Source organism: Gracilinanus agilis, chromosome 4 (genome assembly GCF_016433145.1).
Source record: "Gracilinanus agilis isolate LMUSP501 chromosome 4, AgileGrace, whole genome shotgun sequence".
Lineage (NCBI taxonomy): Eukaryota > Metazoa > Chordata > Mammalia > Didelphimorphia > Didelphidae > Gracilinanus > Gracilinanus agilis.
In genome coordinates, this window is record NC_058133.1 from 110,535,092 (window position 1) to 110,560,432 (window position 25,341).

Genomic DNA, 25,341 nt, shown 5'->3' on the forward strand with positions numbered 1-25,341 from the left:
GACAGGAGAGGAGAGGACAGGAGAGGAGAGGACAGGAGAGGAGAGGACAGGAGAGGAGAGGAGAAAGAAAAAGCACCTGGTGCCCTGGAGAAAGATTCAAAGGGATTAGTTCTCTAATCTACTCCAACCCTCTTATTTTTCAGAGGAAGATACAGGCTCAGAATGTAGAATGTCTAGGGTCCAAGAGGGAGTGAGTAGTTGAACTATGATTCCAGACCCCGTGCACTGTCCATAGCACAATAGGTCACGTCACCAGGAGTGGGAAATACGCTTATCATCATTGTTTTCTATTCCTAGTGGGAAACTGTGTGATGGGCCACCCTTTCCCATGGGCAGCAGATACTTTTGAGACAGCAAGACAGGGATAAGGATCTCTTTGGCAGTGAGACCCCTACCTGGCCTGGATGGGACTTGCGTCCCCAATCGTGTCTATCTTTCCTTCTTTCTTTCCTTCAGCAGACTTCTGTTAGGGCTGCTTGTGTTCATAGCCACTGTGCTGGGGCCGGAGGAGACACGAAGATCCCAAAGGGGCAGTACTTGCCTTTGTGGAGCCTCTGATCTAATAGACATGAATGAACAAATGATGTATGCAATTTTTCCAGAGAAGAAATCAACATCCCTCAGAAACCCCAATCTCTCTAAATCATTTGCCACGTGGTTGGTTTAAGACTGGCCGTGTGGACTAGTAGCAGTTGAAGGATGTGAGTTAGAATCCAGGCTCCACTTCTCATCTCTGTGATGGGCATCCCTTCTCCTGGGCCTCAGTTTCCTCACTGGGAAAAGGAAAGACTTGGGCTAGACAATCTTTAAAGCCCTTTCCCATTCTAAATCTTCACACCTAGGATAAATATTTGTGTAAGGAGGTCCTTCAAATGTCGTGGGTTCTCCAGGCCTAAATGATTTCTCTGTTGAAACTTGGGATTTTTTTCAAATTCAGCCTTTTCAGATAATAAACACTTTGAAGGTAGTGATTCTGTGCAGGAGGGGTCCAAGAAGGGAGCTAATTATATGAATGTCTGACTCCCAAGTAGTATTTCATGGATGATATTGGAGCTTTGTATATTTTAGTTCCTTGTGAAATTCTATCTTATGTACCTGGACAGTGATATATGAACGGATCCATATGCTGCCCTTATGTGCTGGGCCTAGGAGGAAGGATGGATGAAGGGGAATTTCTTTTTGGGTCCTGTTTTTCTCTGGGGTGACCCAGATTCTGGGCTCTCAGGAGACAATGATTCGGTGATCTGGTTTGTCCTGAAGTCCCTTTGGGTGAGGAATGACTTGTTAATTGTTATTTACCCACGAGATGACAAGGGAGCCAGATTCTCTCCCTTGGAAATCACAGGGTGCTGAGCCTCCTGGGTTCTGCAGTGGAAGTTTCCCTTGAGCTCTGCCCACTGCCATCTTCTTTGCATTTCAGAGCTTTGTGGGAGGAGGGAAGAGGCCAAAGGGGAGAGAGCAGCTTGTGATCCCTTTCAGAATTCCTGTCCAAAGAGCAGCCCACAATCCCTCGCTTTCTGGGATTCTTGTTAGACACATCCAGATTCCAAGTGGAGCAGGAGTTACTCATGCTCTCAGGAGTATTAGGTTGCCCAAACCAGGCCTAGGGGAAGAGATGATGCTCATTGTACTCTGCTAACTAGCTATATTGAAGCTGTCCTCAATTTTTCCTGACCCTCCAATAGTTTTAGAAGTCTAAAGATCATCCTTTAAGAATGTATGTCAGGTAAAAAAATAAAATTATATTGGAATTTTTTTTTTTAAAAAGTGTGTTAGGGAGTAGGTAGGTGGCTCAGTGGATAAAGAACCAGGCCTAGAGACAGGAAGTCTTGGATTCAAATTTGGCCTCAAACACTTTCTTGCAGTGGGACCCTGGAAAGATCACTTAACTCCTTCTTATCCCAAAAAAAGATTCAGGAGGGGTCCAGGTTTGAAATTTGGTTTGGGGGATTATTTCCCAAGAGCACAAGTGTGGATAGCTTAATTCTACCAAACACACCTATGTCCAGCATATTCCCTTATATATATTTTTAAATTTGAAACTCTTGTCTTCCATCTTAGAATAAACATGGCATATTGGTTCTAAGACAGAAGAGCAGTAAGGGGTAGGTAATGGGGGTTGTGACTCGCCCAAGGTCACACAGCCAGGAAGTGTCTGAGGCCATATTTGAACCCAGAACCTCTTATCTCTAGGCCTCTCCATCCACTGAGCCACCTACCTAGGTATATTCATTTTAAAAAGAGGAGACATTTCAGCTATATTCTGGTCTTATTCCTGGTTTAAAATGTAACATAGTTGCTTACATGGATAAAATAGCAAAAGTCTAGGCCAGTGAGGGGCAAACTTTTTAAAGAGGGGGCCAAAGGAAAGGAAATGCTCATCTGTCAGTCTGTTTCTAAGGCAACTCTTTCGAAGTTTCACTGTATTCAATCCTACTCGTTGTATTCATAAGATTAGGAATAATGTTGCGCAGCCCGATAGAACATTTCAGGGGCCGCATCTGGCCCACAGGCCATACTTTGCCCATCACTGGTCTGAGACGTTTTACTTATCTATCCTCAGAGATGAAAATCTGGACTTTTTCCTGAGAGTTTTTAGAAAAGGGAAAAAAGCCCGAGATCCATCCTCTTGGGAAAGAGGCTGCTGACGTCCTGGTAAATGTTTAACAGCTGGCTGATTAGGGAGGGGGCTAGAGGGGATGACAGGCCAGGAGAGCGGGTCCAAACGGGCTCCAGCACCACCCTAGTCCTAACCCTCGTGTCCACAGGCTTTGTCCTCCACGTGGCTTCATTCTACCATGTGCTTTTTCTCTGCAGGAAGGACCAGAACGTTCTCTCACCCGTTAACTGCTGGAACCTCCTCTTGAACCAAGTAAAACGCGAGAGCCGGGATCACACAACCCTGAGTGACATCTACCTGAATAACATCATCCCTCGCTTTGTCCAAGTCAGTGAAGATTCTGGAAGGCTCTTTAAGAAGGTAAGGAGGCCGGCCTTCCACACAGGTCCGCAGAGGGGATTCACACAACTTGTCAGTAAATGTCAAAACAAAGCCAACCCTTGGGGACAGCTGGGTAGCTCAGTGGATTGAGAGCCAGGCCTAGAGATGGGAGGTCCTAGGTTCAAATCCGGCCTCAGACACTTCCCAGCTATGTGACCCTGGGCAAGTCACTTGACCCCCATTGCCCACCCTTATCACTATTCCACCTATGAACCAATACACAGAAGTTAAGGGTTTAAAAAAACAAAAACAAAAACAAAAACAAAGCCAACCCGCACTGGCTCGCCTCCTGGGAACATTGACAACCTCCTCTTCCTCTGGCGGGTATGAATAGAATGAAATCAGTTAAATCCACCGTCTTTTCTCCTTACACGTGGTCCTCTGCAGGATGGTTAAGTAGAAGACACGCTAGTGGGTGGGCTCACCGCAAAAGCCATCATTTCCATCCCTCGTGGATGCATGGCGAGCTCTTTTAGTGATGTAATAATGAAAATAAATATAATATGTAATAATTAAAATGCTACATGTAATATTTATAAATTGGTTTTTAAAATAATACTAGTAAAAAATTATTGTGGTCACCATTTATAAAATTAATTCTTAAGTCATGAGGATGATAGTAGCTTTTAACAATTTAATATAAATATAGTATAAGAAAGAAATAAGAAAGGAAAGAAGTAGAAAATTATTTTCTAGCCTATCACTCTAAAGTCTGATCTGTAGAATCTCAGCTTGCTCCCCAACAAGGTTCTGATCTCCACGTGAAAGTCCAATAGTCTCTTTGGAGCAAGAGTCTTACCAGCCCATGAGGGTGTCTTCTGCCCAAGTCACTCATGCTGAATGGAGCAGAAGAATCAATCTCAGAAAATTCATGTCAAAGACCTCGATCTCCTCTATGGTCTCATCTTTTATAACCCTTTTCTCCATGTCACTTCCTATCTCTCTGAGCTGGTTTATCACATCTCAGGAACCAATCAAAGTCTCTCTCCCCTGGACCCTTAACCCTTAGTTCTGGGTCATGTTCCTAGCTCTTTTCATGCTAATGGGATGGGTCGGATGAGAAGAAAGTTCACGACCCTGGGAGGAAGGGGTTCCCTTTACACAGTGATGTACAGTAGAGCACTATTTGAGAAGCTGGGAAGCATGGAGGACCTTGAGTTGTCTGATTGGAATTCATTTTGGAAGTCCATTCACTTCTTGGTTCAGCTCTCTTTCAAAGATTTGATCCAGGAGTCTTTTGGCTAGAGTGAGCTTGAGAACATGGTTACATTTTAATATCGCAACTTTTTTTTTTTACTGGGCTTAGTATGATGGCCCTCATTGGCAGATCCTCATCCTTTCTGGGTAAATGTGGACTCGTTTAATTGGAGATCCAGTGTTACTTTATAAATTAGAGAGGGACTCTTGGGGACCAGAGAATATCACAGATTTAGAAAGGGCCTTAGAAATTATTTTCTGAGGTGGCTAGGTGTCATGGTGGATTGCAAGCCAGAGACCAGAAGTCCTAGGTTTAAATCTGACCTTTGTGACCCTGGGCAAGTCACTTAGCCCCCCCCCCCTTGCCTAGCCCTTACTGCTCTTCTGCCTTGGAACCAATACACAGTATTGATTCTAAGATGGAAGGTAAGGGTTTAAAAAAAAATAAAGGAATTATTTTCTGATCTCTTCATTTTATAAATGAAGATGTTGGGGCCAAAGTGACTTGCCCAAGTTAACATAATAATTGCCAAAGTTAAGACTCAAAACAATGACTTCAGTTTCCTAGTCAAGTGGTCTTGGCATTATACTTTACTTATGTAGAGGACACGGATCTCTTGAAGTTGGTTAGCTTGAGTTCGAGCTGTAATCATTTCTTTCTTTTTTTTTTAAGCATTTATTAATATTTTTTTGAAAAGTTAACATGGTTACATAATTCATGCTCTTATTTTCCCCTTCACCCCCTGCCTTCCCCCTCCCCCTCATGGCAGATGTGTATTTCCACTGGTTTTAACATATGTCAATGATCAAGACCTATTTCCAAATTTTTGATAGTTGCATTGGTGTGGTAGTTTCGAGTCTACATCCCCAATCATGTCCGCCTCAACCCATGTGTTCAAGCAGTTGTTTTTCTTCTGTTTCCACTCCTGCTCCTTTCACTCTGCATCAATTCCTGGAGGTCTTTCCAGTTCACATGGAATTCCTCCAGTTTATTATTCCTTTGAGCACAATAGTATTCCATCACCAGCATATACCACACTATGTTCAGCCATTCCCCAATTGAAGGGCATACCCTAATTTTCCAGTTTTTTGCTACCACAAAAAGCACGGCTATAAATATTTTCGTACAAGTCTATTTATCTATGATCTCTTTGGGGTACAAACCCAACAATGGTATGGCTGGATCAAAGGGCAGGCAATCTTTTATAGCCCTTTGAGCATAGTTCCAAATTGCCAGCCAGAATGGTTGGATCAGTTCACAACTCCACCAACAATGCATTAATGTCCCAGTTTTGCCACATCCCCTCCAACATTCATTACTCTCCCCTTCTTTCATTTTAGCCCATCTGCTAGGTGTGAGGTGATACCTCAGAGTTGTTTTGATTTGCATTTCTCTAATTATTAGAGATTTAGAACACTTTCTCATGTGCTTATTGATACTTTTGATTTCTTTACCTGAAAATTGCCTATTCATGTCTCTTGCCCATTTATCAATTGGGGAATGGCTTGATTTTTTTATACAATTGATTTAACTCCTTGTATATTTGAGTAATTAGACCCCTGTCAGAGTTTTTTTGTTATAAAGATTTTTTCCCAATTTGTTGTTTCCCTTCTGATTTTGGCTACATTGTTTTTGTTTGTACAAAAGCTTTTTAATTTGATATAATCAAAATCATTTATTTTACATTTTGTAATTTTCTCTAACTCTTGCTTAGTTTTGAAATCTTTTCTTTCCCAGAGATCTGACAAGTAAACTACTCTATGTTCACTTAACTTATTTATAGTTTCCCTCTTTATATTCAAGTCATTCACCCATTCTGAATTTATCTTGGTGTAGGATGTGAGATGTTGATCTAAACCTATTCTCTCCCATATTGTTTTCCAAATTCCCCAGCAGTTTTTGTCAAATAGTGGATTTTTGTCCCCAAAGTTGGGCTCTTTGGGTTTATCATACACTGTCTCGCTAATGTCACTTACCCCAAGGCTATTCCACTGATCCTCCCTTCTGTCTCTTAGCCAGTACCATACCGTTTTGATGACTGTTGCTTTATAGTACAGTTTAATATCTGATACTGCTAGGTCCCCTTCCTTCACATTTTTTTTCATTATTTCCCTTGATATTCTTGAACTTTTGTTATTCCAAATGAACTTTGTTATAGTTTTTCCTAATTCAGTGAAAAAGTTTTTTGGAAGTTTGATAGGTATGGCGCTAAATAGGTAAATTAATTTGGGTAGAATGGTCATTTTTATTATGTTAGCTCATCCTACCCATGAGCAATCAATATTTTTCCAATTGTTTAGATCTAGTTTTAATTGTTTGGAAAGTGTTTTGTAGTTGTTTTCGTATAATTCCTGTGTTTGTTTTGGTAGATAGATTCCTAAATATTTTATATTGTCTAGGGTGATCTTGAATGGTGTTTCTCTTTCTACTTCTTGCTGCTCTAGTGTGTTGGAAATGTATAGAAATGCTGATAATTTATGTGCATTTATTTTGTACCTTGCAACTTTGCTAAAGTTGTTGATTATTTCTACAAGCTTCTTAGTTGATTCTCTAGGATTTTTTAAGTATACCATCATATCATCTGCAAAGAGTGATAGCTTAGTCTCCTCATTGCCTATTTTGATACCTTCAATTTCTTTTTCTTCTCTAATTGCTGCTGCTAATGTTTCTAGTACAATGTTAAATAATAGAGGAGATAATGGGCATCCTTGTTTCACTCCTGATCTTATTGGGAAGGCTTCTAATTTATCCCCATTGCATATGATATTTGTTGATGGTTTTAGGTATATACTGTTTATTATTTTTAGGAAAGGTCCTTCTATTCCTATACTTTCCAGGGTTTTCACTAGGAATGGATGTTGTATTTTGTTAAAGGCTTTTTCAGCATCTATTGAGATAATCATGTGATTTTTGTTTGTTAGATTGTTGATATGGTCAATTATGTGGATGGTTTTCCTAATGTTGAACCAACCTTGCATTCCTGGTATAAATCCCACTGATCGTGGTGGATGATCCTCTTGATCACTTGCTGGAGTCTCTTTGCTAGTATTCTATTTAAGATTTTTGCATCTATGTTCATTAGGGAGATTGGTCTGTAGTTTTCTTTCTCTGTTTTTGATCTCCCTGGCTTTGGAATCAGTACCATATTTGTGTCATAAAAGGAATTTGGTAGGACTCCTTCTTTGCTTATTATATCAAATAATTTGCATAGTATTGGGATTAGTTGCTCTTTGAATGTCTGATAGAATTCACTTGCGAATCCATCAGGCCCTAGCGATTTTTTCTTAGGGAGTTCTTTGATGGCTTGTTCAATTTCTTTTTCTGATATGGGATTATTTAGGTATTCTATTTCTTCTTGCTGTTAATCTAGGCAATTTGTATTTTTGTAAATATTCATCCATATCTCCTAGATTGTTATATTTATTGCCATATAATTGGGCACAATAGTTTTTAATGATTGCCTTAATTTCCTCTTCACTAGAGGTGAGGTCTCCCTTTTCATCTTTGATACTGTCAATTTGGTTTTCTTCTTTCCTTTTTTTATTAGATTGACTAGTACTTTGTCTATTTTATCTGTTTTTTCAAAATACCAGCTTCTAGTCTTATTTATTAATTCAATAGTTCTTTTACTTTCGATTTTACTAATTTCTCCCTTGATTTTTAGTATTTCTAATTTAGTTTTCATCTGGGGATTTTTAATTTGCTCGCTTTCTAGTTTTTTAAGTTGCATGCCCAATTCATTAATCTTTGCCCTACCTAATTTGTTAATATATGCATTCAAGGATATAAATTTCCCCCTGAGTACTACCTTGGCTGCATCCCACAGAGTTTAGTAGGATGTCTCATCATTGTCATTCTCTTCAATGAAATTGTTAATTGTTTCTATGATTTCTTCTTTGACTAATTGGTTTTGGAGAATCATATCATTTAATTTCCAATTAGTTTTTGATTTGCCTGTCCAGGTGCCCTTACTAATTATTATTTTTATTACATTATGGTCTGAGAAGGTTACATTTATTATTTCTGGTCTTTTGCATTTGTTTGCAATGTTTCTGTGCCCTATTACATGGTCAATCTTTGTGAATGTACTATGTGCAGCTGAAAAGAAGGTGTATTCCTTTTTGTCCCTATTTATTTTTCTCCACATATCTATTAAATCTAATTTTTCTAGGACTTCACTCATCTCTCTTACCTCTTTCTTATTTATTTTTTGGCTTGATTTATCTAGATCTGAAAGAGGAATATTTAGATCTCACACTAGAATGCTTTTACTATCTATTTCCTTCTTGAGATCTGCTAGTTTTTCCTTTATGAATCTAGTTGCTATGCCATTTGGTGCATACATATTGAGCAATGTTATTTCCTCATTGTCTATACTGCCTTTTATCAGGATGTAATGACCTTCCCTGTCTTTTTTAATCATATCTATTTTTACTTTGGCTTTGTCAGAAATCATAATAGCCACTCCTGCCTTCTTTTTCTCATTTGATGCCCAAAGGATTTTGCTCAAACCCTTTACCTTAAACCTGTGTATGCCCATGCACCTCATATGTGTTTCTTGTAGACAACATATGTTAGGATTTTGGTTTCTCATCCACTCTTCTATTTGCTTCTTTTTTATGGGCTAGTTCATCCCATTCACATTCAGAGTTATAATTATCAGTTGTGTATTCACCAACATTTTGGTATCCTCTCCTAGTTCTACACCTTCTTCTTATACTCTTTCCTTTTAAACCTGTGATTTGCTTTATGCCAGTAACCCTTGTCCCCTCCCTTGATTTACTACCCTTTCTACTCCCTTCCTTATTATTCCCCTCTATTTATTTTTAAGGCCTAATGAGTTCCCTCCCCCCTCTCCTCCCCTCCCTTTTTTGACCTCCCCACTCCCCTGCTCCCCTTGGTTTTTCCCTTCTGACTTTCTCAGTAGGGTTGGATAGAATTTTATATCCCAATGGATAAAGCTACTCTTCCCTCTCAGGGTTAATTACACTGAGAGTAAGGTTTAACTATTACCTCTTAATGCTCTCTTCCTCTCCTTATAATAGTATTCATCCCTTCCCCTTCCCATGCCCTCATTGTGTGTAATAGAATATCCTATTTTTCTTATTCATTCAAGTTTCTCTTGCTGTCCTCTACTATTCACCTCCCTCTTTCCCACCCTCATATCATCTTAGACCATTTAGTATTCCAACCTCTCCCTATGAATAATTCTTCTAATTACTATAATAGTAAATACTATAATAGTGAATAGAGTTCCTTAAAGAGAATTATACTTAATATTTCTTCACATGGGAATACCAATAATTAGATCATATTGAAGTCCTTAAAGAGGCAAATTTTAAAAACACGAGTTTTCTTTCTTTCCCCTCTGTTTCTTATTTACCTTTTTATGTTTCTCTTGATTTTTGTGGTTGGATATAGAACTTTCCTTTTAGTCCTGGTCTTTTCTGTGCAAATACTTGGAAATCTTCTATCTTGTTGAATGCCCAAACTTTCCCTTGGAAGTATATGGTTAGTTTTGATGGGTAGGTGATCCTTGGTGGTAGACCCAGTTCTCTTGCCTTTCTGAATATCATATTCCAAGCCTTGCAGTCTTTTAGTGTGGAGGCTGCCAGATCCTGTGTGATCCTGATTGGTGCTCCTCGATATCTGAATTGTCTTTTTCTGGCTTCTTGTAAAAATTTTTTCTTTTACTTGGAAGCTCTTGAATTTGGCTATTATATTCCTGGGGGTTGTCTTTTCTGGATCTAGTGTAGAGGGTGATCTATGGATCTTTTCAATGTCTATATTGGCCTCTTGTTGTAGAACTTCAGGGCAATTTTGCTGAATAATTTCTTTTAGTATGGAGTCCAAATTTCTATTAATTTCTGCTTTTTCAGGAAGACCAATGATTCTCAGATTGTCTCTTCTAGACCTGTTTTCTTGGTCTGTCACTTTCTCATTGAGATATTTCATTTTTCCTTCTATTTTATCAGTCTTTTGACTTTGTTTTATTTGTTCTTGCTATCTTGAGAGATCATTAGCTTCTAATTGCTCAATTCTAGCCTTTAGGGACTGGTTTTCGGCTATAATCTTTTGATTTTCCTTTTCGTTCTGGTCATTTCTGGTGTTCAATTTACTTATCAGTTCATTTAATTTCTGAGCCTCACTTTCCAATTGCAAAATTCTGCCTTTTAAACTGTTATTTTCTTGCCAGATTTTGATTTCCAATTTGCTTACCATTTCGTTTGATTTTTAGGCATCTTTCTCCAATTGGGAGTTTCTGTCTTCTAACCTGTTTATTTCCTTTTGAGCTATTTCCCACTTCTCTCGCCAAATCTCTTCCATCTTTCTCATCATCTCAGATTTGTACTCTTCAATAGCTCGTGCCCAGTTTTCATTATTTTGGGAAGGTTTGGATATGATTACTTGTTTGTTCTCCTCTGCTGTTTGCTTTTTCGTCTTTATTTTATCTGTGTAAAAGTTGTCAAGTGTTACAGATTTCTTCTTGATGATCTTTCTCTTTTGGGGTTCTTGTCTCTGGCTTGCCATTGTTAGCCCTGCGCCCTCTCAGGTTTATCCTCACACTCATGGTCTATCTGCGCTCTTAAGGCTTCTGAGGTCTCAGTTGTTCTCAGGGTCAAGCCTCCTGGTGGTCCCCCCGCCTGCCCCTCTGCCCAAGGCTCCTTCAACAGTCTCAGGGCGCTGCTTCCACAGCCGTGCACCCATCTGCACAGGGTCCCCACTAGAGGTCCAAGCCTGCGCTCAAGATCCTTGTCCGCACCTACATCAACACCTTCACCGGTGCCTGCACTCAGTCTGTGTTCAAAATCCATGCACTTTCTTTAGCTTCTTGGGGTCCTAAGTCTTGCTGCTCTCAGGAGCAGGCCCTGGTGACCCCAGGTAGTTGCCAATGACTTAATGGGTGCCCCAAACTTGCTCTAAGTCTTTTGCACTGGCTTTGGCACTGTAGGTGGTGTGGGGTGGGGGGAGGGGGTTGCTCAGCTCGCGTTTTAGTGAGAGCTGTTTCACCCCTTTATAGCATGGAAATGCCCCGATTCCACGTACCTTCAATGCTGCGCCCTGTTGTGGGGTCCCTTCGTTCCTCTGGATTTGTTTTTATGTCTTCTTGAGGAGTCCTGTATGTTTCAGTTAGGAGAGGTCAAGCAGCTGCTTTTTACTCTGCCGCCATCTTAACCAGGAAGCTGGAAGTATCGGAAGCAAGTTCATTTTCCCCAACTGAAAACTGGTTTTATAAGGAGGCAATTGCAATTGCCCTGCATCCTTGTATGTGACATACTGTTTTCTTTGGGAGAATTTTCAGAAGGGTCGTTGTCCCAAGTCACTGGAGGAGGGGAGGATAGATGAGGCTGCTGAGAATTCCCAGGTTTCCACTTGACAAAACACTTGTCACATCTGGAAGGTGGGGGAACACAATACAATATCTTTGTAGTGTGACCAGAGAACCAGAACTAACTTTCAATCCTTTGATGTTTTCCATATTTTTGAGGTGAAACTTTCTTGCCCTTTTCCTGGTTTGCTCTTGGTGCAAGACCCAGTTTTTCCTCTTCTCACTATCCTGGAGAAAAAATTATTTTCAATTTTTTTCTCCCTTTTTCTTTCCTCATGTGTTCAGATCCTTTACAACAAGTGTCAGATAGGCCTGCCTATAGAACCAGATTGAAATGTAATTAAGAAAACAAATAAAAATACAGTAGAACAGAGATCATGCCAACATCGTTTTATAAGTCAATATGCCACCTGCAGGAATTCTTAGAAATGGGATAGTGTTACTCTATAGCATAATAAATTGTGATCTCTGACATGGAAAATGGAAGGACAAATGAGTGGGCCCAGTAGAGATTTTAGGGAAAGTGCTACCTCACAATTAATCTGCTGGATTTTTTTCAGCCCTGGAAATGTGTTCTCTCTCACACTGTAGAGAAGACTCTTGGCTTCTTAGAAGAAGGGCATGGGGAGTATGAGCCTCCAACCAAGGAGGCGGGGATGAATTGGCCATTGGATGTAATCCACTTTGACCTGTTTTAGTCTCCTGACTGTATGGGGTAGGTAGGGCTATATCATTTTAAAAGTAGGTGTGCCAAGGACCTTTCCCTTCAATCTGTTTTTTTTTTTAAACCCATCATCTTCTTTTTTAGAATAGATAACAAGTGTTGCTTCCAAGAGAGAAGAGTGGTTATGGCAGGCAATGTGGGTTAAATGATTTGCACAGGGTCATGCAGCTAGGAAGTGTCTAAGGCCAAATTTGAACCCAGGACCTTCCATCTCTAAGTCCAGCACTCCAAGTCCACCACTGAGCCACTTAGCTGCCACTGATCATGAGTTTTTTACATGAAGGTCTGTGAACTTGTTTTTATTTTTTAATATAGTGTTTCTTTTTTCATCCTCTGTATTTTATTTTATGCATTTTAAAATATTTTTCTCTGAATGGATTTGTTGGTTTCACCAGGCTGCCATAGGGATCTGCAACACAGAGAGGTGAAGAACCCTTAAATTCAATGATCTCCAAAGTCCTTTGTAGTTCTAACATTCTGTGAATCTATGAGAAGAGGAGCAACTTGTATTCAGAGCTCCTGTCCCTTTGTTGCCAGACCCTGTAATACATAGTAAATTGTGATAGCAGAGATAAAAGCAAGTGAGAGGAGAAAATGAGCTGGGCTAGGAGAGAGAAGAGTTCTTTTGTTAGACATTTTAGATGGAAATGCAGCTTCACAGGATCTCACAGTTGGAAAGGATCTCGGATACCTTCTGTTCCAACTGGCACTTGAGTAGAAAACCCTGCTCCAGCATCCTCAACAAATGCACATCCTGCCATTATGTGAAGACCTTCCGTGAGGGGGGCACAATTCCTCCTGAGGAAGCCCATGTTCTTTTTGGGTAGCCCTGATGGGCAGATTCCAGGAGAGAAGGTTATTGCTAAGATCCTGGCTTTCTTGTGTTATCAGAGCCCTGTTTTCTGGCATGTTTATTTCATGAAATGTCTCAGTACCCAGAAGTTGGAATTAGGGCCACATGAGGAAGTGGAAAGCTCTGGTTTCTTGATTTTCTTTCTTTTTTTTTTTCCAATTGCACGGAGAAACCATTTTTGACAATTGTTTTCTGACATTTTGCAATTCAGATCCTTTCCCTCCCTCTCTTCCTCCTGCTCCCCATTTCCCCCAGGAGGTAAATAGTGTGCTATAGGTTATGCAAGGCATATTTCCATATTCCCCATCTTGTGACTGAAGACACATTTCACACATAGAATAAAGAACTCATGAAGGAAATAAAGTGAAGCATGGCATGCTTTGATCTGCAATCAGAATCTGACAGTTCCTTCTTTGGCTGTGGATAATGTTTTTTATATCTTGAGTTCCTTGGAGTTATCTGGGAACTTGTTGTGCTGATAATGGTTTAGTCATTCACTGTTCATCATCATACAATATTTCCATTACTGTATACACTATTCTCTTGGTTCTCTTCACTTCACTCTGCATCAGTTCATATAATTCTTTCCAGGTTTTTCTGAACTCATCCTGTTCATCATTTCTTATGGCTCAATAGTTTTCCATTACAACCATATACCACAGTTTGTTCAGTCATTTCCCCATTTGATGGACACCCCCTCAGTTTCCAATTTTTTGCCACTACAAAAAGAGGTGCCAAAAATATTGTTGAACAAGGAGATCCTTTCTCCTGTCTCTGATCTCTTGGGGATCTAGACCCTGGATTCTTGCTTTTCAGGTGAGTTTGGATCCAACAACCCAGAGGCCAATCCAGACTTCTACTTCTCTTCCTTGGCGAGTTGGCCCAGGGAGACTTCTAGGCTGTCGATGGACTTGAATCCAGTGGATAATTTTTAAAAGATTATGATTTTGGAAATTCATTTACAAATCTACCTGAGCCAGCCCAGTCTTTTTCCAACTGTTTCCCAGTAGGAATATCCTTATATGAATGATGTTTCTGGGATTTATAAATAAAACATGCTAAGATTTTTTTCATATCTTTGCCAAGTATTTCAGGTATTTCATATAGTTATAGAGTACCCTGCCCTGCATTTTTTTTAGTCTTCAATCTTTGAAGGAAAGCTAAACAATTAATTCAGTAAACATTTTTTGAGTACCAATAAGATAGTGAAGGAGTTACAGAGAAGAATAAAACACATTCTTTACTCTTCAGAAGCTAACTCATAGAAGATAGACCACACATTCATATATACATACATACATGTGTAGATAAAAACCCTTAGTCTTAGAAACAGTACTGTGTATTGGTTCCAAGGCAGAAGAGTGGTAAGGGCTGGGCAATAGGGTTTAAGTGACTTGCCCAGGGTCACACATGTGGGACACGTTTGAAGCCAGATTTGAACCCAGGATTTCTGATCTCTAGGCCTGGCTCTCGATCCACTGAGCCACCTAGCTGCTCCCTAAATAATTATGTTTCACAGAACATGAAAATGAATTCTTTTTCCAGAAAGGCTTAATGGTAGTGGCATTTAAGCTGACTCTAGAAGAATGAGTAGGATTTCAACTGGCCATGGTGCCAAGGGAGAACATTTGAAGCACTGAGAATGGCATAAGCAAGCAAAGCTTAGAAACTAGAATGTGAGAACATGTTTAGGGAAGAAAAAGAAGTCTAATTTTAGGGGAAGATAGGATACATAGAAGAGACCTTAGAAGCCATCCTGCCAATCCTTTATTTGCAAATGAGGAAACTGAGTCTGAGGGAGGATAAGTCACTTGACTAAGGTCGCCTAGCTATTACAGCAGGATTTGAATGCAGGTATTACTGCCTCCAAACCACCTAGTTGCTATAAAAAAAGAAATGGTGCAGTGTAAGGCCAAAAAGGCAAGTGACCCTAAAATTGTGGAAAGACTTTTGAAATTCTAGGCTAGTTTGGACTTGATTTGTTAAGCAGTGAGAAGCCCTTGTTGGTATTTGAGGAGAGAAGTGATGTGGTTCATCTGGCCGTGATCTATAGGATTGCTTTGGGGAGGGCGGGGGACAGATGAGGGGAGTGGGAAAAAGTGAAATGGAAGTGTCTGAGAACCTGGGCTATTCAGGCAAGAAGCAATGAGGCCCGTCTGTTGGGGGTAAGGCCCCAACCCCCCTCACCAGGTGATTGGAGGAGCAGCGGGAAGGCATCAGTGAAGTGGGGCAGCGTGTTCTGTCTCCCCAACGTCAGCATTCACAGCGAGAGGGAGGGCAGGGGCTGCTCAAATGTGGAAATCGGCCAAGAATCCAGGCCCGGCTAATGCAGACAGATTTCAGGCTATCATGGTATCAGCACGAGAGGTTTGTCTATGCTGCTGGGCCCCTCCGGGGATCCCCTCTGCGGCCCCCCTGGCTTGTGGTTCTTGCTGCTGAAGCAGCTTTTACATTTTGCATGAGGCAGCGGCAGAGATTCCTCCAGCTAAATGGGACATCTGGGAAAATGAGCCCCTCCGCCTCAGCCCAGAAACAGGCCTGCTTTGTGCAGGGGCTCAAGGGAAAACTCCTCATTTGGCATCCCAGGGCCTCCTTTCCATGGAATGAAAGCTAAATCTGTCCGACCCCCTTGGAGCCAAGGTTTGGGCAAATATTATTGCTGCCACTTTCGTTTATTTAGTGCTCCGGTTCAAAAACGGCAACCACGGCAGGGCAAAGTCTAGCTGCTAGCGGCCTGGCCTTTCTCTTCCATTTGGTCTCTGTAGGAGTTGCATGTGCCCAAGAACCCATTAGCAAACTGAAATAAATCTCCCCCCAACTCGCTCCCCACCCCCAATTCCCAGCTAAAAGCCATTCGGGCTAGGGCTGCTCTCCCACTAGGGAAAGGAGTCTGCCTTCCCCTCTTTGGAGAATGGCCCGTCCTTCCCTCGCCTCGCTCCCAGCATTTTGTGCCAGCCTCAGTCACTGTTCTGCCTTCCCTCCTCCAGGCCCGGTTTCCTGGAAGGCCTCGTCTTTCCCAGGGATCCTGGGTTTGGGGCTAGAAGGGGTCTCGAAGCTCGGCCTTTTATGGATGGAGAAACATGAGGCGAAGGGTTGGCCCGGGGTCACCTGATTCAGGCCCAGGCCCTCTCGCCAGAAGTCCTTCCACAGTGGCCTCTGGACCCCTTTAGGAAAGTTAGCTGGGCTTCTAGCTAGGCCTTGCCTCCTCTGGGTCAGTCTGGAGAAGAGCCTCAGGAAGAGCCTCCCTAGAACAACATGCAGGCCAGGCTGAGCTTTGATGGAGAAAGCAGTCCTGGACTCCGCAGAGCTTCTCGATGCCTCCATGGTACAGGCCAAGCGGGTGAGGTCTGGAGTGGGCCATGGTGGGTCACGCCGGAGGGCCCTCAACTTCATCTGGAGGAGCTTTTGGCCTTCTAACCCATCTTCCAGGGCACACGTGGAGGAGAAAACATCGGAGGCCATTTGTGTCTCTCCTCAGGCACTTCTGCTAACACACACTTAGATTCACGTTGGTAACTCAATTAAGAAAGAATCCGTGACAGTTCAGACTTCCTCTGGCACCTTCTGAAGGGCCCTCGCAGGGAAGGAAGATAAGCGAGTCCTGAAGAGAGGGGCTGGGCCTGGCCCGCCTCCCATCGGGGGATAAGAGAAGGTTTTCCATGGGTCGGCTCCTCGCCGCTGTCCGTGGGGACAGAGCAGGGCGCAGCGGGGAGGCCGAGCAAAGGCAGAAATCGTGAGGCCTGTCCTAGAGGGCCTGCTTTTCTGGCCTCCTCTCGAGGCAGGGTTCAGAGCAGGGCTGAGAGTGTGGAAGGAAATCCTGGGGTGACAAATGGCGCTTCTGGGGCTTTAGAGCCAGCTGCTCCCTCTCACCCCAGTTGTCAGGTGTGTCTGGCCAGTAGCAAGGCCTGGATGGATCCAATTAAGCACTGCTTTTCCCATCTCTGATGAAGAGATCCTCTCTGGAAAGTAACAGTAGGATGGGAGGCCTGGGTTTGTTTGAGCTCTGATGGAAGGCCGCTGGGGACTGGTCGCTGCTGATAAGGAGAGCCAGGTTCACTGCCAAGGCTGGCGGGGGCAGGGGCTCAAAGTTGGGGTGACATCATGCCCACAGCTCTTGACAAGCCTGGTCCCTGGCTGCTGCTTGCTCTCAGGCTTTCTTGGAACTTGGGAAGATATAGCCCAAAGAAAACGCCTGCTCCAAAGACAGCTGAGTCTTTTACTTAAAGGGCATTTGTTTATTTAAAAAAAATTCTTGCTTCTGTCTTAGAATCAGTCATGTGTATTGGTTCCAAGGCAGAAGAGAGATAAAGACTAGGCCATGGGGGTTAAGTGACTTGTCCAGGGTCACACACCTAGGAAAGTTCTGAGGTCAGATTTGAATCCAGGACCTCCCGCCTCTGGACCTGACTCTTGATCCCCTGAGCCATCTAACTGCTCCCTATAAATTGGTGTTGTTTTTTAGAATTATATTTCATCCATTAGCTTTCTATGGTTCCTTCCTGTGAGGAGCTCAGTGTACTAGGGATTGAACATCCCCATCCTAAGCTGTTACACCCTTCAAACTAAGGGGAAGAGTGGCACCGAGGGCGGACGAGGCCTAGGAGAAGCACTCAACAGAAAGAAGAGCGAGCCAAGAACACTTTCAAAAGCTGTTATTCCAGCATTGTCTAAGGCCAGTAAACCGACCCATGAAGAAGATGAGCAGCTGCCCAAGAGGCCCAGGCTGGATCCTAGGGACCGGGCAGGGAAGAGCGAGGCCTCGTGGCGGCCTTTGGAAAGACCTTCTATCTGTTTCGGGAGAGCAGACCCACGAAGCAGCCGCCGTCCAGCAGTCCTAGCTGGGTGTTAGCTTAGAGCCATGGGCAAAGCCTGGATTTGGAGTTAGTGGTCATCGGCCCCAAGCTCCGGCCTCAGCTCACTCTAGAGCCGACCACTCCCACGTTTCCTGGTAATGGCCAGTCGGCTCTTTGAAGGGTGGTATTTTACCTACTTGTTGGTGTAGCTCTGACCATGCTTGTGGCTTCTCTTTCTCAGGGTGTTTCTGGCCTATCAACTAAGTCATCCCATAGCAGTAGGCCTTGTGCCATCCAGGGTTGTGGTCTAGGGCCAATCCCGGACAGGGTTCTCCATTGACCAGATTAAATATTTGAATATCACAAACAGAACAACTGAAGAACATCTGTGATCAGCCCTGAGGATCACAAACCTGGTCAGTTTTATCTCCTCCATAGTGGGATGTTTAAGGCCCTTTTCACCTATGCTTTTTTGTTTGTTTCCTTATCTCTAAAATGGAAATAGTAATAGAACCTACCTAACAAAGTTATTAGAAAGAAAGCTTTTTGTAAAACCTTGAAACAATGCAGAAATTTGAGCTATTATTATTAGTTGTGCCAGCTTTAGGAAAATCTCTCTACTTCTCAGAGCCTCAGGTTCCTGGGGCTAATTATATCAAAGTTTGATGAAGCACTTTGCTATTTACAAAGTGCTTTTCTCACAATCCCCCTGAGAATGAGACAGTAATACCAGGGCCGCTTCCTTAGCCAGGTCTTTGTAAGCATTGAATGAGACAGTTTATATAAAATACTTTATAGCAGGAAGGAACTATACAAATGTTATTAACTGCTACTAGATTACCACTAATATTAATAGCTTACTTTTCTTGGATCTAGACCGTATAAAATTGTAACTTCATTTAGAAACATGTATTAAATACTTTCTGTGTACAGAATTCTGTGCAGGATGAAAGAGCCAGAAATTAAATGAGCTATATAGACACAGAGCTTAGTAGGGGCAGGAATTGCCTTACATGAATTTTTCTCTCTTCTTTGCCCATTTGATTTTAATTATTTTTCAGAGTTTTATTGATGTTCTTTGGGCTTATTATACCATAGTTATTTTCTAATATATTATTCCCCAAACGGCCCCAGAATGTTACCTGGTGACCAAGTAAAACAGTTAAGTAAAATCAGCTGACCCTGGGACCACATCTAATCATTGATGTGCTATTCTCTATCCCTGGACTGAGAGGAAGGTAGCCTCACACTAATTTGGGTGGAGGGGGAGGACAATAAAGATTACAGGGACTTGGTCTTGTTTTTTCCTTTGGTGAAGAGAACATCTTCTTGGGATGTCCCTTGTAGAACTAGGAGTCCTTAGCCGAGGACAAGGCTGAGGGGCAGGATTTTGAGGATCTCTTGCCTCCTTTCCTTTAGTTTCTCCTTTTTAATCAAGATCTGAGGCAGTGATCAGTTTTCAAGTTCAACAAGAGGACTTTCTAGCATTCATGTCAAAGTTCCTCCATGGGTTCTGGGTCATGTTGGCTGGCAAGATGGCACCTTTTTCTCTCATTTCCTTTCTCCAGTTTGTTTGTTTTGTTTTGTTTTTCAGCACAGTCCTCTAGCATTTTTGGCAATCCAGATTCTTTAGGATCAGTTCTTAGTTCTGGCCAAGGCTCCTTGAATGCCCTTAGAAGACTTCTTTTCCTGTGCTGGGCATCTGTTTTCCTCACTGTAGAAACTTGACAATGATCTGTACTCCATTGCCCTGGGATGCTTAGGGAGTAAGTGATATTGTATATGGAAAGTACTTTGAATTCCTCAGAGCTAAGGGCTCTGCCTGGGGCAAGATCATGTCTGTTTAATGCTCTTGCTTCTAGAGGTGTAGCTTTATCCTCTTGGATGAAGTGGAACTCATCCCCTCCAGTGAGGTCTTGTCAGCAGCTTCTGATCAGATGGGGTGGGAGGGGAAATGTGGACTGGGAATTGGGAGCCCAAACCTCTGGCTTTAATCACTTCTTCACAGAAGCCAGGATAATCTAAGCCTTCTGTCCAAATCAGCACCACTTCCTTTCCTGTGTTGCCTCTTCCCATGACCTTGTTTTCCTTTTGATGCTCTGCTATGGGTGGAGAGTAGCAAACAAGTCTTTATTTTACTCTGCTTTCTTGCTGCTGGTCCTGGAACACTTAGACAGGAGGAAAATACATGGCCTGTTTCCCTTCCCTTTTTCAAGACTTCTCTGAAAAAAAAAAGTAAGCATTACTTTAAAACCATAGTGTATAGACTGCCGGGTCAGTTCAATCCAACAAAAACATTTTTCAATATCTTTAATGTTCTTTAGCGTTGTTTTAGGCTGAGATGAGTAGAAAATAAGTTTAAAGCACAGTTCCTGCCCTCACTCTGCTTATAGTCTAACCAAAGAATGAGAACATATGAGTAATAATCAATCATTAGGTATTTGTTAAGTGCCTACAATGTGCTAAGTATTGGACCAGGTGCAAGGACCAAGAATGAAACAATCTCTACTCATAAGAAGCTTATGTTCGATAGGGGGTGATACATATACATACATAGGTAGATACATACATAGATATGTATTCGTATAGAGTTATATTAAAAACATCTAAAGTTAACAGGTATACAAAGTAGTTCAATAGAAGGTAATTTGGGAGGGAGTTGGCAATTGGGGAAAATCAGAAAAGAGTAAGAAAGAATAGATTGTTGTTGAATAAGTAGCAAAAAGAGTAGGACAGGCCAAGAGGGGTCCTCAGGAAGACTTTGTGGGAGAGATAATTATAGGCCATTGCCTCCTAGTCCTCTGGTAGCCAGAGTTGCTAAAAGTTCTACCTTAAGGGACAGGTGGGTGGCTCAGTCGATAGAGAGGACCTTGTCATGGGTTTAAATCTGGCCTCAGACACTTCCTAGTTGTGTGACCCTGGGCAAGTCATGTAACCCCAGTTGTTTAGCCCTTACTGCTCTTCTGCCTTAGAACCAATGACTACAAGACAGAAGGTAAGGGTTTAACAAAAAATAGATCAGGTCACAAAAGACCTACCCATACCTTAACTGAATAAAATCTCTTTGAAATAGAAAATTTTCAGAGTCAACCTTTATTGGCTCCCCATTGACTTCAGAAAAAAATGTAAACCCTTTTGCTTGGGTTTGTTCATAATTGTTCATGTGTCTTCAGTCTTCCTTTGCAGACTTATTTCATTCTCTTCCCCTCCACATGCTCTCCAGCCAGACTGGACCTCTCTGTTTCCTCGTCCTTCCTGTCTTCACCACCTGGCCACATATATGAGCTGTGTGCCCTGGGGTCCATTCACCATTCCCTGGACTCCTTGGCCCCCCCTCCCATGTTGGCGTTGTCGGCTATTAACATGGAACTTCCTTAACAACACCATGCCACTTTGGGATTTGTGTCTCTAGCCTGTAACACAAAGCCCAGCACGGAGTGAGGGTAGCAGTGCCCATCCATCCATTCCTTCTGACTTATGGCCATCGAAAGAGGGAGTGCCCTGTGCCTCGAGGCAGTCTCCGCCTCTGGCATTTGGGGGACCATATCGATCCATTTTAACCTCTTTGGGACTCCATTTCCTCTTCCACAAAGGGAAGGGAGTGGCCCAGAGGCCCCTAAGTCTCTGATCTTTTACCTTCTCCCCAAAATAGACTGGCAGCTCCTTGAGGATGAGTAGTCATGCTACAGTTTATTATTGTTTCCTCAGAGTCCAGCCCAGTGCTGGCATTGAATTGAATTGAATCACTGCTCTTCAGGGCCAGTATACTGATTGAGCTGTGGGGAACCTGGCGTGGCTATTCGAGCAGAGGGTTTCTGTGGGGATGGAGATAGGAGATGGAGTTGGACTTTTATGCTGAGATTTTAGAGTCACCCGTTATCTGAGGAGCTTGGATGGTGAGGAAGCTGACAGTTTTTTTAGCAAGTAAGTGCCGTGTTGAGATGTCATCCTTTCAGGAGGTTAATCCAGCAGACATTATTCACTAAGGTTTCAAAGATAAACATGGCTGAGAGGTTAGTTGAGATGTTATTACACGGATCTTTTTGAGGAATAATGTAGGCCAGCCTTGGGTGGTAGTAGAAAGAAGGGAAAGAGGAAATGTGATACAGTGGAAGATATCTGAAATTTGGAGTTATCAGGCCCAAATGTGGATTCTCATTATGCTCTTTCCTAATTGAGTAATTATAAATTAGTCCCTTAGGCTTTCTAGGCTCTCATTTACTCATCTATAAAATGAAAGAATTGGACTAAATGACCTATAAGGTCTCTGAGTCCTATAGACCTGCCTGGGCCTCAATTTACCTTCTACAAAATGAGGATCTTTACTCTCCTTTTTTCCAGGGCTATTGTGAAACTAAAAATGAGATGATGTGTTAAGGAAACTTTGGAGAGGGGCAGATAAGTGGCTTAGTGGATGGAGATCCAGGCCTGGATTCAAATCTGGCCTCAGATACTTTCTAACTGGGTGACACTAGGCAAGTCACTTCATCCCAATTGCCTACCCCTTACTGCTCTTCTGTCTTGGAACCAAGGCTTAGTATCAATTCTAAGACAGAAGTTAAGGGTTTTTTAAAAAAAGAAAGAAAATTTTGAAGAGACAAATTTTCACTTTAGCAAAGAAAACTAAAAGATGACTCATCAGATCAATAAAAGACACAATTGTACATCCATGCATTTATTAGTTAACCTCATACCCAATTAAAAAGAAATTTTAAATGGTAAGAAAGATGTCCTTCTTTGAAATAATATTGTTATTTATGGCAATCTCTATTTTGTTTTCCTTTTAGTAGATATCAAATGTTACCTTCTTTTCTCCATCCCCACACAAAAGGAATGATTATTCCCTATTCCTTCTAACCATACACCTTTCCAACAGAAGGTGGGAGGATGTCTTGCATGCTGAATGCTAAGTGGTCAGTCTGCATCGGAGATCTAGGCTGAAGCCTCAGTGGAATTTTGGTCTGCCCTTCCAGTCTCCTTCACAGAAGAATAGATGGAGAACAGGGATAGAAATTAATTGTACCTTCTGGCATTATTAAAGTTATCAGTGCAGATCACCTCCTGGGTCAGGGAGATTTAAAAAGGTGTTGTCATCAGAGCAGATGATTTCTGACACATTGGATGGGCCTCCTCACTGGGTCAGATGGAATCATGTGATCAGAGCAGTGGCCTCTGGCTGGATGCTGCCTAGCTTGGGGCTATCTGTACTCAATGCTTCATTCTCCTCTTAGCCAGGGTAGGGAGCTGGACTGCTGCTTGCTCCCTGTGGATGGAGCTGGGCCTCATAGTCAAGTCTTTTGGAGTGAAAATCAGATCTTCTCACTTCCTGCTTTGGGGTTTGGGCTACACGTCTTTGTTCCTGAAGGATGAGGCAGGATTTCTCCCTGTGATGGCACTTTAGGAGGTATAATTCATCCAGCTTGAACCCAGATGAAGTAGAAAATTAAAAGACTCCCTTGAGATTAGAGGCAATGCAAGAATCATTTCCCAAACATCAGTGTTAATCCCAACATTGAATGCAGAAGTATTGAGGTAGCTTCTTGTCAAAAATGCTTAATAAGTCTGTAAGAGGGGAGGATTTGGGGAGGGGGGAACATGTGATGATAATAATATCTAGAATTTATATAACTTTAAGATTTGCAAAGTACTTTATACATATTATCTCATTTGATCTTCACAACAACCCTAAGATAGATGTGAATTATTTTCCCCATTTTGTAGATGAGGAAACTAAGGCAAACACAAGTTACATGACTTGCCCAAGATCACAAAGTTAGTGTCTAAGGCAGGAGTTGAATTCCTGTGCCAGTTTGATATGGAGAGTGAAATGAGGGACTGGTCCAAAGAGTTTGTGGCTTGGGCAATTTCCACATGGAGAGAACAAGCTTTATCAAGAGAGGGAGAAAGGTGGTGGAATGTAGAGTGGCAGTGGCGATGGAAAGATCCCAGAGGTTTTCAGAAAGCCTTTTTATCCTGATTAGTTACCAAGGAAGGGGTCATTTGTTTGGGTGGTTGTTGCCCTGCCATTCCCAAGGAACTGATGTCACTTTACCCATGATTCACCTGGGGGGAGGGGCAGTAAGGAGTGAAAACCACAATGCAAATGGGATGCTAATGATATGTTAAGCCCCTGGGGCCACTCTCCGTCAAATTTTGTTCTTTCTGAGCTGGCTCTCAGGGAGGCAGGAATTGTGGAAATTGGGCATTGTTTGAACCCAGTCCTGTGTGATTGGGAATCTGAACTCCTTTAACTGGGGGCCTACCTTATGTGTGTGATATAAGGAATTTTCTTATTGTAAATCTAAGCAACCTACCTGTCTTATCTGGAAGGTGGCCCTGTACAGAGCCCCTAGTGATGGATCCATGTTCTTTTGGTTGTTCCTGCTCCTTGGCAGGGTCTAATGGCACCGCTGCTCTATCCCCTCCCGGAGTTACCAATGGGAAGGAGACCTGGTGCAAAATGTCCAATAGGCAATTGGTGATTTAGGACTGATTTTCAAAAGAAATGAGTATGTATATGTTTGTGTATGTGTATGTGTCTTTGTAAGGACATGTATTTATTGTGTTTATTATATACATTCATATATATGTGTATATATGAACACACATTTTAATATCAATGGCTATTCAAAATGAGAGGCTGTGTGTGTGTGTGTGTGTGTGTGTGTGTGTGTGTGTGTGTGTGTGTGACTTAGTGGATACAGAACTAGTCCTTTTTCTTTTGTTTTTAAACCCTAACCTTGCCTTAGAATCAACATTAAATATCCATTCTAAGGCAGAAGAGCCTCAAGGGGAAGGCAATGGTGTGAAGTGACTTGCCTAGGGTCATACTGCTAGAAAGTAGTGTCTGAGACCAAATTTGAACCCAAGTCTTCCCTATTGCGGGCCTGGTGCTCTGTCCACTTTGGTACCTAGCCACTCCTCTAAGCTAGTCTTGAACTCAGCAGGACCTGGTTCAAGTCTTGACTCAGCACAGATGGGGTATGTAGCCCTAGGCACCTGTGGAAGGTCGAGCCTCTGAAATGGTGCTGCTGGCCTGGAGTGGTGGGGAGCCCGGATTCTGCTCCTTTCTCTCCATGCAGAGTAAATGCAAGGTCATGAGGGGGGCAGTCCCCCACCCCTGGGGAGAATCAGGAAAGACTCCAGGTATTTGATAAAGCACTGCATTTTAATTTGCAATAGGAAGTCCGGGTGTTTTTGACTGAAGCTGGTTCTTTTTTTTAACACTTCTTTCAGCTTAGAGCGAGAGGCTGCCTTAGTAAAGTAGCTTCTTTGTGGGTGTTGGCAGGGTGCTGGAGGCTGCACTTTCAAGAAGCAGCTGGGGGATAGGAGCCCGGATTTGACTCTGGAAGCTGGTCTATTCTTGGGGGAGACAACCGGAGTTTTCAGAATGGGCAAAATCCTAAAGAGGAGAGATTGGAGCCTGGAGAGAAGGGAGCAGA

At 42.4% G+C, this 25,341-nt stretch overlaps 1 protein-coding gene across 2 annotated transcripts in view; it reads left to right on the forward strand.

The window, feature by feature from the left end:
• The window catches only part of SRGAP2 (SLIT-ROBO Rho GTPase activating protein 2), a 232,911-nt gene that overhangs the window by 120,859 nt on the left and 86,711 nt on the right, over positions 1-25,341 (forward strand). For both annotated transcript variants that reach the window (XM_044671582.1, XM_044671583.1), the window contains exon 3: positions 2,818-2,980. In XM_044671582.1, the coding sequence (XP_044527517.1) occupies positions 2,818-2,980 (163 nt within the window). The remainder of the gene's footprint in view (positions 1-2,817; positions 2,981-25,341) is intronic.